At 44.0% G+C, this 12,923-nt stretch overlaps 2 protein-coding genes across 2 annotated transcripts; one reads left to right on the top strand and one right to left on the bottom strand.

The window, feature by feature from the left end:
• Positions 1-573: 573 nt before the first annotated feature.
• b3gat1b (beta-1,3-glucuronyltransferase 1 (glucuronosyltransferase P) b) lies at positions 574-4,772 on the top strand (the record flags this gene model as incomplete). Its single annotated transcript, XM_079233041.1, has 5 exons — positions 574-685; positions 1,236-1,747; positions 1,907-2,203; positions 2,535-2,640; positions 3,439-4,772. 4 exons carry the CDS (start codon positions 574-576, stop codon positions 2,619-2,621), a joined length of 1,008 nt encoding a protein of 335 aa, XP_079089167.1. The 3' UTR covers positions 2,622-2,640; positions 3,439-4,772.
• Positions 4,773-5,108: 336 nt separating this feature from the next.
• LOC306749732 (beta-galactosidase-1-like protein 2) lies at positions 5,109-12,013 on the bottom strand (the record flags this gene model as incomplete). Its single annotated transcript, XM_079233053.1, has 19 exons — positions 5,109-5,195; positions 5,531-5,647; positions 5,745-5,856; positions 5,943-6,030; positions 6,133-6,211; positions 6,331-6,402; positions 7,635-7,781; positions 7,887-7,996; positions 8,092-8,172; positions 8,342-8,479; positions 9,338-9,422; positions 9,519-9,583; positions 9,729-9,810; positions 9,942-10,034; positions 10,127-10,235; positions 10,570-10,665; positions 11,093-11,161; positions 11,238-11,423; positions 11,922-12,013. 19 exons carry the CDS (start codon positions 12,011-12,013, stop codon positions 5,109-5,111), a joined length of 1,908 nt encoding a protein of 635 aa, XP_079089179.1.
• Between the last annotated feature and the right edge of the window lie 910 nt (positions 12,014-12,923).

Here is a 12,923-nt window from a genome sequence, read left to right as displayed (position 1 = left end):
ACCCGTTTACAGACAGGAAAGGGCCCCATTGAAGACCTCCCCAAATTACAAGCGCAAACGTTCTCTGTAATACACCAGTAGGCTTTCAAATGAGACCAAAAAAATAAAAAATAAAACCTCTGAGCATTTTCTGACCTATTTTCTGTTGTGCGGCAGCTCCAGCAGGCTGAGACTGCTTTCTAACACAATGCCTCCCTCCTTGTAGTTTGTGCCCTGCAGCCGCAGTGTGTTGACGCTCAATAGACAACCACCATATATGGACTTCAAAATGCAATTCAGATATAGCGATGGGCCACTAGATTGGGGAACTCAGTCAACCAGCTCATCCCTCATTCAAGGGCTAAAGACAGCAAGCTAAATATAACTCTAAAAGCAGTGAATGACTGAATGGATTCGGGAGAAAGACATTTTTCACATACATGTCTGTCTGTCTGGCGGCATGAAAAGAAAATATTTAAAACATTGTATATTATATTATACAGCATATATGTATATATGTTCTCTTATATAAAAAACAACATCATGTGTCGTGTGCCTCGCAGGTAGAGGCATGACTCAGGTCTGACGCTGGAGATGCCGAAGAGACGAGACATCGTCGCCATTGTGTTGATCGTGTTGCCTTGGACACTGCTCATTACTGTTTGGCACCAGAGCGCCATCACTCCTCTGCTCGCTACACAAAAAGGTAAGTAAGGGGAAGGAAGGTGCGACCAATTTGTGTAGCGTTGTTCTTCTCCCCAACTGCAGATCCGCCCCATTGCTACACCTCTGATTGGTACTGACTGGATAAAAATGAAGCATGTGTGTGTGAGCCGTGGTGGCCCACTGCCACTCTGATACAATCACTGCGCAATTAAATTAAGGGCAATATTGATTGAAAAAAGCTGCAAGTGTCGAGTTACACCTGTCCCCGGCCCTGAAAGGCCCAACCCAGACCCGACATCATCGGTAGCAGTTACGGCTCACCGGTAAGATGCCTGATCCTCCTGACCCCGTATCTTTTGATGGAGTTCAAATTTGGGTGCAACTAAATTATGTGTTGGTGCCCAGATGTAAATCACCATAATGCCAGAGTGTAATACACAGAGGATTACTTAGATGATAAGTGTTTAGCATCAAATTATCGACGGATTAAAGGGAATCCACACTATCTCGTGTAGGAAACATGTGTGAATATGTCTTCAGTGGTTGTCAGCACACAGAGACTCACTGTTATCATTTCCCCTCCTGGCTAGATGACAGACGAGACGGTCGCTCCAACTCGCGGAATACTTTTGCCCTCAAGGAGTCCTGCTCCCTACAGAACAGGGACATCGTGGAGGTGGTGCGCACCGAGTACGTCTACAGCCGGCCCCCGCCGTGGTCCGACGTCCTGCCCACCATCCACGTCATCACTCCCACCTACAGCCGGCCGGTGCAGAAGGCAGAGCTGACGCGTCTGACCAACACCTTGCTGCACGTGCCCAATCTGCACTGGCTCCTGGTGGAGGACTCCCAGAGGAGGACCACGCTGGTCGGCCGTCTCCTCCATGAGACGGGACTCAACTACACCCACCTGAACGTGGAGACGCCCAGGAACTATAAGGTACGCGGGGACACTCGGGACCCGCGAATACCTCGGGGGACCATACAGAGGAACCTGGCCCTGCGGTGGCTCCGGGAGACCTTCGGCGTAAACAGCAGCCAGTCTGGGATTGTCTACTTTGCAGACGATGACAACACGTACAGCCTGGAGCTGTTTGAGGAGGTAAGGATGTATGTTGCAAAGCAAAACATGATGCACAGCATCCTTACTCTCCAACAATGCAATGTCTCCACCTCATCCTTTCACCGACGTCTTACTTTACATTTCATGATTCAGGGAATTAAAAAAATGTGTATCCCTGTCTCTGTTTTCAACTACCAGATGCGTTCCACTAAAAAGGTGTCGGTGTGGCCCGTGGCCTTTGTGGGTGGCCTACGCTACGAGTCGCCTAAAGTAAACACCTTGGGCAAGGTGTACGGCTGGAAGACTGTGTTCGACCCACACCGACCCTTCGCCATCGACATGGCTGGGTTTGCTGTGAACCTGCGCCTCATTCTGGCCAAACCTCAGGCTTATTTCAAGTTACGGGGAGTAAAGGGAGGTTATCAGGAGAGTAGTTTGTTAAGGGAGCTGGTCACTCTCAGCGATTTGGAGCCTAAAGCTGCTAACTGCACTAAGGTAGGAAAACAGGGCTCTCTGCATGATGTGAATTGGCAATAAAACAAGCTGCTTGTGTAAATGCTGCTCGTGGAAGAGAACGTGTCTTGAGATCCCTAGCTGTCATAACAACTTGTTCTTAAAGTCAATAAACTGTCAGCTTACAGCCAACTCTTATACGCTTACAGCCCTGTTAAAATATGCTACATTCTGCCTCTAGACATTGTGTAGCAAGTATGATGTAGTCGTGTATTACAAGTGCACGGCACTGCGAGCCAAAATGTAAGTTTTAATGTTTTATCATACTGGCTGTATTTCTGCCTGTCTCCATCTATTTCTTTTTTACCCGCAGGTATTAGTATGGCACACACGGACAGAGAAGCCTGTGCTCATAAATGAGGGCAAGAAGGGATTTACAGACTCTAATGTGGAGATATGACATACTTCATCTGACACAGGTAATGGCAGAGATTTAGAAATGCAAATTGCCGCATTTCCACATTTCCACACTGATTATTCTGGGGGATGTGCCAAAGGAGAGCATCTTCTCTCATATGTGCACGATGAGATGTGGACCTTTACTTGAAATAGGTATATGACCTTAACAGAACATTTTTTAAAAGATTGTATCCTGCAGATTCTGCTATGATTGGTTATCACATGCAATTTTAGCCACACTAGCGGCATGGCTCTAAAGGTGGCAATGTTGCTCTCTGATTAGTCCACCACTTTGGCCCAAACTAATATTGGATGGATTCCTGTGAATGCTTGTTCCTACTGACTTTGGTGACCCCCTGACCTTTAATATAGCACCACCATGAGGTTGACGTTTCTATTTTATTTGTTGTCTACTGGACTGATTTAATATTTTGTACAAGCGTTCATGATCCCCAGAGAATAAACCTTAGTGACGTTGGTGATCTTCTGAGTTTTTCTCTAGCGACATCATCAACAAATTTGAATTTGTTCAATACTTTGGTTTGTGGCCAGTTACCTGCTAAACTAATGGCATTTCCATCAGCCTCAACTGTACTTTGTATTTTGTGCTAGCAAACATTGCATGCTAACATGCTAATTACCAAGATAGTGAACGTGGTCAGCAACAAACCTGCTTAGCATCAGCACGTTCGCATTGCAACTGTGAGCATGTTAGCGTGCCGTCGTTAGCATTTAGCTCACACGCGGCTGTACGCTCTCGGTTGTCTTGTTCATGAAAAGTACTAACATGTGTCTTGTTTGCGTGTCCGTTCCGTTAGGGGCGCTTCTCCATTGGATTCTACGTGGATTCAAACCAACCTCAGAGCTCCTTCCAGTAATATCCAGGGGTCCAAAATATCATCACATCCCAGTACAGCTGCCGTACTTCACCAATGGAGGCACACCTGTGCGCCCCAGGAGGCAGCACAAGGCGGGTGCTCGGACAGACCACCGAGCATCAAAGCACAACTGCACATGGAACGTGCTGCTCAGAGCACTGGTGGATCGCGAGTCACCGGTAGGAGTTGCCAAACGGAGCTTGCCCACTGAGGTCTCCTCGGAGAGCCGAGACAAAGGATGTTACGTGATTTTAACTGCAGGAAGAGATGGCACGGCAAGAAATAAAGAGCCCTCTGAGCGCAGACAACACCAGCCAACCATCCGATCAGCATTAAATAGGGCCCTTTTGTTCTTTTGGCGAGCTGGCTGTCGGGCACAGGGCTGCATGGAGGAACAAAAGGGGCCCTTGTCTTAAGGGAGTCAGCACTGACTGACAGACTGCACTGAGGGGATCTGAGCCCCCCCCACACACTTGTACTGTACAACACTGAGCTATTTAGATAGCACCCTGAACCCAGCACTAATTAAGAGTCCTGTTACTCCCCAACACACATTCACACCTGCTCAGCTGTCACACTGCACACAGTGAGCACACGGACACACATGCACTGAATAGCACGGAACAATGATTTATTACAGCGTAACAGCGACGTCTTCTCTTACAACTCCAAGCTCTTGTTTATTCCTGACATGCTGTAACACTACTGAGGTCTACTCATATTTAAAAAGAAGATGCAGTATCCCTAGCGGCCTGTTCCCCTCCCAGTCATCTACATATAAGCTAATTAAGATCCCACTGAGTGAATTGATGGTTTCTCAGTTGAATTATTTATTGTTTCGGTGTAACTGGTACCATTCACTTGTTAGTCGTGAGCTATGCATGTGCGAGTCAATGGGATACGAAGCCATTACTCAAAAAATTGGATGTGCATCCTTTCAAATAGCTGTATTACACAATCTAATTATCCCCTCCATGGATGGCTGGCTTGCAAGTGATGCTTTCATACCCCATTGACTTGCAGTGGCACTGCTTACAAATGCTAATGTTCTCAGACTCTGTGGCTGTGAGGAGTTTGGTGAGTTGCCGATGTTTCAGGCATCCGAAACTTTCACTCAAAGATCGGGGTCTGATGTTGCTACAATGCTGCTTGTGTTTAATTTGAAAGCTGTTTACGTCACTCCTGCCTCAGCTCAGATTGTCCCATAAACCATTTTTTGTTTTTGCACAGAAGATTTCCTGAACTGCACTCTGCAGTATATTCACACAAGCAATACAAATCTAACAGAAATATCAAATAAAAATGTATTACCCTTTAAGTGGAAATCCTTGGGTAAGAGAATATACTTGGTAATCGTTCTCTTTGTGTAAAGAGTCACTGTATCTGAAGGTACTGTTACTAGCTATAAACAGCTCCCATACATACATGCCTCTCTCTGTTTTTAATATTTGTCTGTGCAAATGCAGATTGTAAGGTATCATATCATATCATATCAGGGTCAGGATATTAATAATATTGATATCCCTGAATTTGAAGGTTCGACCTGATGTCAGAAGCACTTTTTTTTACACAAAGAAACAATGCCCATACAGGCAGGTATGACAATCATTTCATTGGATGTCTGCTGCCATGCCAAGATCCGGTGTGTCCTCAAAGTGGACTTTGTAGTCACCCTCCTGCTCTTCAAATGCAATTACCTTATTCATTTCAACAGAAAGACACAGAAGAAGAGAGTTAGAGCTTTGACTTTTGCTGCATTTTCACACATTGTAAGGTAATAATTTGTCTTTCAAGTCCACCAACATACCAAAAGTTAGTTAAGAAGAAGAAGGAAGTGTGTATACCACACAGAGCCAGGCTAGCTGTTTGCCCCTGTTTCTAGTCTTCATGGTCTTCATGCTATGCTAAGCTAATTGGGTGCATACAATGGGAGCGGTATCAATCTTCTCATCTAACTCTCAGCAAGAAAGCATAGTGTATTTCCAAAAAGGTTCAATTCCTCTTCCAAGTACTGGGTTGTGTACATCTGTACCTGGTTGATTCCACTGTTGAGAAAGGGACCAGGGAGGTAGAGAGCCTGCTGGGGCCCAATTGACCAGTAGCGGCCTAGATTCAGCCCATTGATGAACACAACACCTTTCTCCCAGCCCTGTGGACCAAAGACAATTGCATGGTTTCACAATGTATACAATGTGTACAAGTATTTTTCATAACGTGCACAAAAATGTACAATTCATTTCACTTACAGGCAGCTTCACAAACGTGTCACTCGGATACCCGTAGGCAAACAGCCTCCCCATGAAAAATCCAGGGAAGCTGGGAGTGTCGGGGAGAGATCTCCAAGGTGCCTGATAAAGACTGAAATAAGGCAACCACTTCAAACACACTATTACGACACAATTAAAGTGATATGCAATGCTTTAGATTCAATAAAGCGTACAAACCTATCAATAAAGCTGGGCTTCATATCCAGGCTGTACATTGTAAAATCCCGCAAAGGGGTATTGTTTAATAAAATGTCTCCCACAAGGCCTGCAAGAACACAAATCAAAATTGGCTTGTACGCTACCCACTGAGTGCTTGAGTGATTTAACAGCAGGCATAGCGATGCACTTCATATTCTCTGTCGATCACCTTTATGTTGTTTGTCAAGGTCCCTTCCCTGGTGAACTCGTCCACAGTTTTCCACCAATAAACTCAAGGTACGGTGTCCCTGTAGGGATTGATTTCTTTTATGTATTTTGCAAGTCTTAACAGCCAACACTTCAGCATCCATCACACCTCATAAATGTGAAAGACGTTTATTGGACATTGTCCAACTTGATGCCATACCTTACCGTCAGGAACCGCCAGCTCCAGGTTTTGGCGCTTGAAAAGGCCAATGTAGCTTCTGTCTACAAACACCTGGGAGGACAAATATCGCTGTCAAATAGGTTATATTATCGTACATGACACATAAACTCTGCTTCACTTGAAGGAAATATCTCAGGTGGCTTTAGGTTTGCCAACTATGACCACATTAATCACCCGAACACAACTTATATGTGCTGTATATCCTGTAATGTGTACTGTAGCATACTAATGACATGGAGTTTCCACTGATAGCCCTGTCTGATATTAAAATAATGGTTCAACATTTTTGTAAATACACCTATTCGCTTTGAGAATAATAAGATTATTACCACTTCCAAATCTATCCGACAGTTGGAACCAAGGGGAAACAGCTTGCCTGACTCTGTCCGATGGGAACAAAACCAGCCTACCAGCACTTCTAATTTGTACTAATAATCACATTATATCTTATATCTGAAGTCCTAGCTGATTTCTGAGAACTTCAGGAAGTCACTGCACCTGGTCGAGAAATTGTTTGGCACAATACTCCTGTAAAACCACCAACTTGTCCCTCTTTCCCTTGGCGAGCTCTTTCCCTGCTTGCAGTTTTTAAGCTAAGCTAACTGACTGCTGGCTTCATATTATGTGTACATACTGTGTAACAGCTTATTAGAGTTGTAGCGATATATCATCTAAATATATAATATATCATATTTTCCCAAATCTTCTTTTGGATCAGTTTCAGCAACTAAACATAGAAAGGATGATGATGAATGAAATTGTTTCACAGAGGGCCATCACATTCAAATTCCCAGGGCGTCAAATACCGACGCTTTGTCGCGGCTACCAGCGACTGATACCAACGCACAACGCACCCGTAGGCGTCTGTATTAGACGCACTGGGCTTTCAAGTAACTACAGTGTAAACCCATGCGCTCAGATAAAATTATCCGGGAATGCGATGGCGTATTATAAAGAGGGAAAACACCTGCACACGGTGTGTGGAAGGAGTCAAACCGACACTAGATACTGAACCAGGAGGAAGACCGATGTTCATTTTCCAAAATATTGTTACGTTAGAAATATTTGTGATGTGCTTTAAGTACTGTTGTTGCATTTCACTTTTTATACATACTAATCTTATCCCAACCATGATGTTTTTCCTTAACCCTTACTAAGGGGTTCTGATGCCCAAACTTAAGCAAAATGGGCGACTCAGTGCGCTAGAAAATGACATCAAAGGGTCTGACAAGATTAGTGTGAGATCATGTGAGATCATGCCATCATGTACCATGAGGACTCACCAAGGCACGGTCTCGGACATTGTCTCCGGACTTCAGTAATCCTCCACTGGTGATGGTAGCCTCATACAGCGTGTATCCATAGGACTGGCCGTTCCCGTTGTTCACAGGTAGATTCTCCATGCTTACTGGCTTGGGTGACTTAAATGGCTGTAGGAAACCAAATAAAATAAATTGATCTACTGAATAAAAAAACAAAATGTGCTTTGTTTTTCATACACATGGAGGCAACAGATAATCTTACATAAAACGTACTCCCTCAGTGAAGCTTAAAGCATCCCATAATGACAGGTGCTGGTACATGATAGCAGGTTCATAAGACTCCCTGTAATGCAGGACTGGCATGTCAGGGAAATCACCTCCTCCTGCACAGAAAGGTCAAAGAAAGCATCAAGCAAAGAGATTAGTCACAGCAGGTCGTCACACACTTCATTCTCTTTTCAATTTAGTGTTGACTTACTGTTGTATAGAGAAAATAAATCCCTGAGGAGGTGATACTTTGTAGTGTACTCCCCCGCCTCAGACAAGGGAGCATCATAATCTGAAAAACATCACAGTGTAACATAGATTTACTATAATCTGCTGCCACCTGCTGGGTCTTAAGGTCAATGCTGTTCTGTAGACAGCGAGGAGCATGTTCTCCAGCTCTGACATGGCAGCGCTTCATCATTATCATAATAAAATGAAATGTAAATTTGCATCCAACCAACCGTAGCTGGGGACCAGCGCCTTGTAGGAAGGATCGGCGCATGCTCCGCTCATGAAGCCAAAACTGGAGCCTCCGTGGAACATGTAGAGGTTGACAGACATGCCCCGCCTCAGAATCTCTCTCACAGTGGACATCATATCTGACGAAAAGTTCAACACGTTCCCACTGTTCAACACATTTACTCCTTACAAACATAAAGGTCCCTGCAACAGGGAAATCATAATACAGCCAGTCACATATTTTGTGTCCCTCTGCTGAGCTCACGTTTGCATTTGTATTGTTTCTTATGCAAAAAGCAATGCGGTAGGAAAATAATATAATGCAAACTAGGGAGGAAGCTGGAAAGCATTTGTTTAGAAAGTAACTTGACGTCAATATTGCTGTTGTATGAAACGAAAATAATTGTTTCATAAAGGTAGTCAGTGTCTGTGACAAAGGACTCGTCTGTTTTCGTTTTGGTGCAGAATTGGGTTTTGCTCTTATGTGTTTTTTGAGGCTTTCAAAAGGCCACAAACAGCATTTGGACCGAGACAAACTCCATTAACCCTGTTAATATCAAATTATTTTGGATCCAGAATAATTGTGAAATGTGCTTGGCCACCTACACATCAGTAAGAAATATTGGGATATGCGACAACCTCGATATGAAGAAGCAATATTGACAATTTCTGAATGAAACGTTTCTTTCCAGCTCTTTAGACAGTTTTCAAATAGCCATGACCGGGGGATCCATCCCAATAGAAAATGTATTTGATTAATTTTTTCATTTTCAACTTGATTAGATAGTTGGGGTGGAGGCAACAGGAAAAGTGGGAAGAGAAAAATGGGCATGTCATGCAGCAAAGGCTTCGACATCTCACCCAAGATTTAGATTTATCTTGGGCTAAATAGTGCAGCACAAAGACTTCAGCCAACAATCAGACAAAGGATGACCCAGACTAACTAGGAAGAAGAGGTTAGCAGAGACAGAAAGGTGACAAGGAGAAACCTTCCTTACCCTCCGGGGGAAGCACATGGTGGAGCCCCCCCCACACATCATACCAGCCGGTCCAGTAGTCCATCACCATGGTGGGGCTGTTGGGCTGAGAGACACACCATGAGTGTTTCATTACCTGTCTGTGTGACGTCATTCAGTGCCAGGCGGTGAAAAAAACGGTGATGGGAGGTAAGATACACACCTGGATAGCGTTCAGATCCTGGAGCTCCCTCTGATTCAGCTTCTGCAGCTTCACTGATCTGATGGCTACAAGATGGGAGGTAAGCTGTATGTGTGTGTGTGTGTGTGTGTGTGTGTGTGTGTGTGTGTGTGTGTGTGTGTGTGTGTGTGTGTGTGTGTGTGTGTGTGTGTGTGTGTGTGTGTGTGTGTGTGTACTAATAAAAGCCTGTACCTCCATCCACACCCCCAGACTTTAACGTGTTGTGGTAATCTGATGTGAGCAGGAGCTCGCTGATCCCTCTGGACTGTAAAGCCTTTCAAAATAAAACAGAATGTCAGATCTATGCAATTGATTTATTCTATCAATATACATAATGTGTGTATGTATATGTTTTTTCATTGAAGTTTAAGGTGGCATTTTAATCAAGCAAGCCTATCGCATCACCTCCTTAATGAAAAGCATGTAGCTTTCATCCTTCGCATAGGATCCATACTCATTTTCAACCTGCACTGCAATGATGGGTCCTCCTTTCTTGAACTAAAAAACACATAAAGAAAACATAGAGTTCAAAATAAATCAACCTGGAGCCGAAATAGACTTGTTTTTCAGCTTTGGTGACAAAAGGCGACCTGCAGTGGAACCACTCTTGGTATGAGTTTGTCAAAAAAGGTATCGACAGCCTGAGTAAAGCCCGGATGCGTCGTCCTCAGCCTCATGCTGCCGTCACGGAGGAGCCAGCTGCGCCCAGACAGAAAAAAACAAGATGTCACAGAGCTGCAAGTACAACAGGGCCACAGTACGTCTAAAATACCGGACAGAGATGCACACACTGGGTGAGTCTTCCCTTTCTTACAGCAACATGTGACTTTTTTTTTTACTCAACAAAAAGTCCCTTACAGAGGTAATCTAATTTATTCAGGGGCAAACTAGTGAGAGATAGTTGAACAAATAGTTGGACAGGCTTTGGGTTTAAATCTGCATCTTTCTGCAACATATACACAGAAAATCTGGGTTTCTATACGCAATCATTTTACCATTTTTACTCAAATAATTACAAGAATACTAGCACTACCTTGGCAGTCCTCCTAGGTCCAGCTCAGAGGAAATGTAGGGACCTGGACGCAAAATCACCCACAATCCCAATTCAGCAGCAAGGTTGATATAAGCTCTGAAACCCACACAAAGGAGACCATGAAAAAGCATTTTTTTTCTTCTTAAAAGTTCAGACCCCCAAGCGAGACCCCGAATCTGGTTGTTCGAGGAGCGTGGGACGTGCTGGGCAACAACGGCGGCAGGCCGAGGCGTCACATCCCTCCTCACTTATCGCCGTCTGTGTGGTTAATGGCTCGATAAGCTGCTGTTGTTGGGGAGATGCTGCCGTTGTCAGGTGGGACCTCTCTGCCTCCGGCTTGTCCCCCGAGCACCAGGGCTTAGATAATGAGAGGGAGAGGAGAGTATTCCCCACACACCCTGAGAGCAGGTAGTATTGCCAGAACAGCGACGGTGGAGCGAGGTGTTTTCATTCTTATTATGGATGTGTGTCGGTTGCGTATTTTGGTTTAATGCGACACACAATCATAAGCACGACTCCTTACACTAAATCCAGCTGTGTGTTGAAGTTGAAAACCCCTCTCTCCGGCTGGTGCAGACTCCACGGCACGTACCTGCGAGGAAGCAGGATGTTAAACATCAGAGCCAATCCTGAGAGACAAAACACATCCATAGTGCTTGTTTCCATACGTCGTGAGGGTGTTGATGCCACAGGCCTTCATCTTCATCAGGCGGTCCCTCCAGTAGGCCCTGGGCACGCGGAAATAGTGGACGGATCCCCCGAGGACGCGGAAGGGCTCTCCCTCCAGGGTGAACTGGGACGAGTTGGCGCTCAGGCCCACCTTCCTGCTCATCCTCCATCCCTGAGCCTTCATGCTTGGAAGAGGAGTTCAATTGTGGCACACACTTACATAATATTGTAGCACACAGGCTTTTGTGCCTGAATAGACCACATGACATGCTCGAAGGGAATTTGCTGGCATCTTTCGTTGGCAAACACAGCAGGAGCATATTTGAGTTTAGAGACTTAAGCTTTTCAAATGTTACATTTCATTTTTCACTCTATATGTATGTTTCTATAGCATCCTTTATGGTATAGGTAGAGCAGCTCTATTTGTTTTCCTCCAGAGAAACACATGAACATGAATAGTGATACTGCATTGTGAGTACAGCCCAAAAAGTCAAATTGTTTCACTTCATAGTATCCCTTTACTTAATATCATCACACCAATATAATATATAACAATATAATACTGCATAGTGTCTGTGCACTGAGACATCATAGACAGCACTTAATTTAGCGAAGGCACTGCATTAGTTGCAGTCTCCGAGTTGTTTTAACTGAATAGATATAACATTGACAACTTTACTTACCCGACATATTTGTACACAATGAAGCCAACAATGCACAGGCAGATAAGTGCATATTTCCTTTTGTGAGCGTTTCTTATCCTCAAGGCTACCATCGGTGCATGGAGCAGCTCTTCTCCTGTGACATGGGCAGCAGTGGTGAAGTTCAGAGCATCTGATCACAGACGGACGCATGATGCTGACTCGAGCGGCGCACCGCCTCGTGGGAGTGACCCTTGCACGAAGCCATGGGAATCGAACACACCTCTTAATATGGCAGGCTGCGCGCGCGTGTTACTCTTCGGTTCGTAAATGGTATAGGTGAGGATGACGAAGTAGTTTATCCACTATAAGAACTTTCTTGGCAGAAATATAGGTGCAAATTAAAAGGTTTACAGGTAAAAAAAAATAGTGTATATTATTTAGATTATATCGGGCTATCGAAGTATAAACCTACTTGAAAACATGTTGGATAGACTATCAACATATCTTAAGTTTACAATAGGGTTTACATCAGAAATGGCAACTAGATTAAATGCAGTATAAGATAAGATAAAATAAGATAATCCTTTATTTGTCCCGCAGTGGGGAAATTGCAGGACTACAGCAGCAGACAGGTAAAGTGAGACATAGTCAAATAGGATTATTTTTTAACAAGTAATATAAATAAACAGTAAAGAATCCACAACAGCAGAATCATATATGCAGACAGGATAAAAATGTATTTCAAATTTATATATTTATATTTATATTGCACCAGTTAAAGTGACCAAAGTGATTGAAGTGTTTTTGTGGTCTTCTGCGAGCTCAGTATCACTAAAGCCTTAATTAAATATGATACTCTCAACTGAATGCATATTCAATAATATTGTAAATAATACACAGACATTTCCAATCATTGACAATAGACTCGTTCCCTGTTTATTACTGATATTAAGCAAATGAGACGCTCTATTCATCTCCCGTCAGCCTCCAACAACGAAGACTACAATTCCCATGATCCTTAGAAGTCGGAGCTTGCGCAAT

Source organism: Taurulus bubalis (assembly GCF_910589615.1).
Source record: "Taurulus bubalis genome assembly, chromosome: 2".
NCBI classification, from domain to species: Eukaryota; Metazoa; Chordata; class Actinopteri; order Perciformes; family Cottidae; genus Taurulus; species Taurulus bubalis.
Note: the sequence above shows the minus strand (reverse complement) of the source record. Positions and strands in the feature narration are given on the sequence as shown.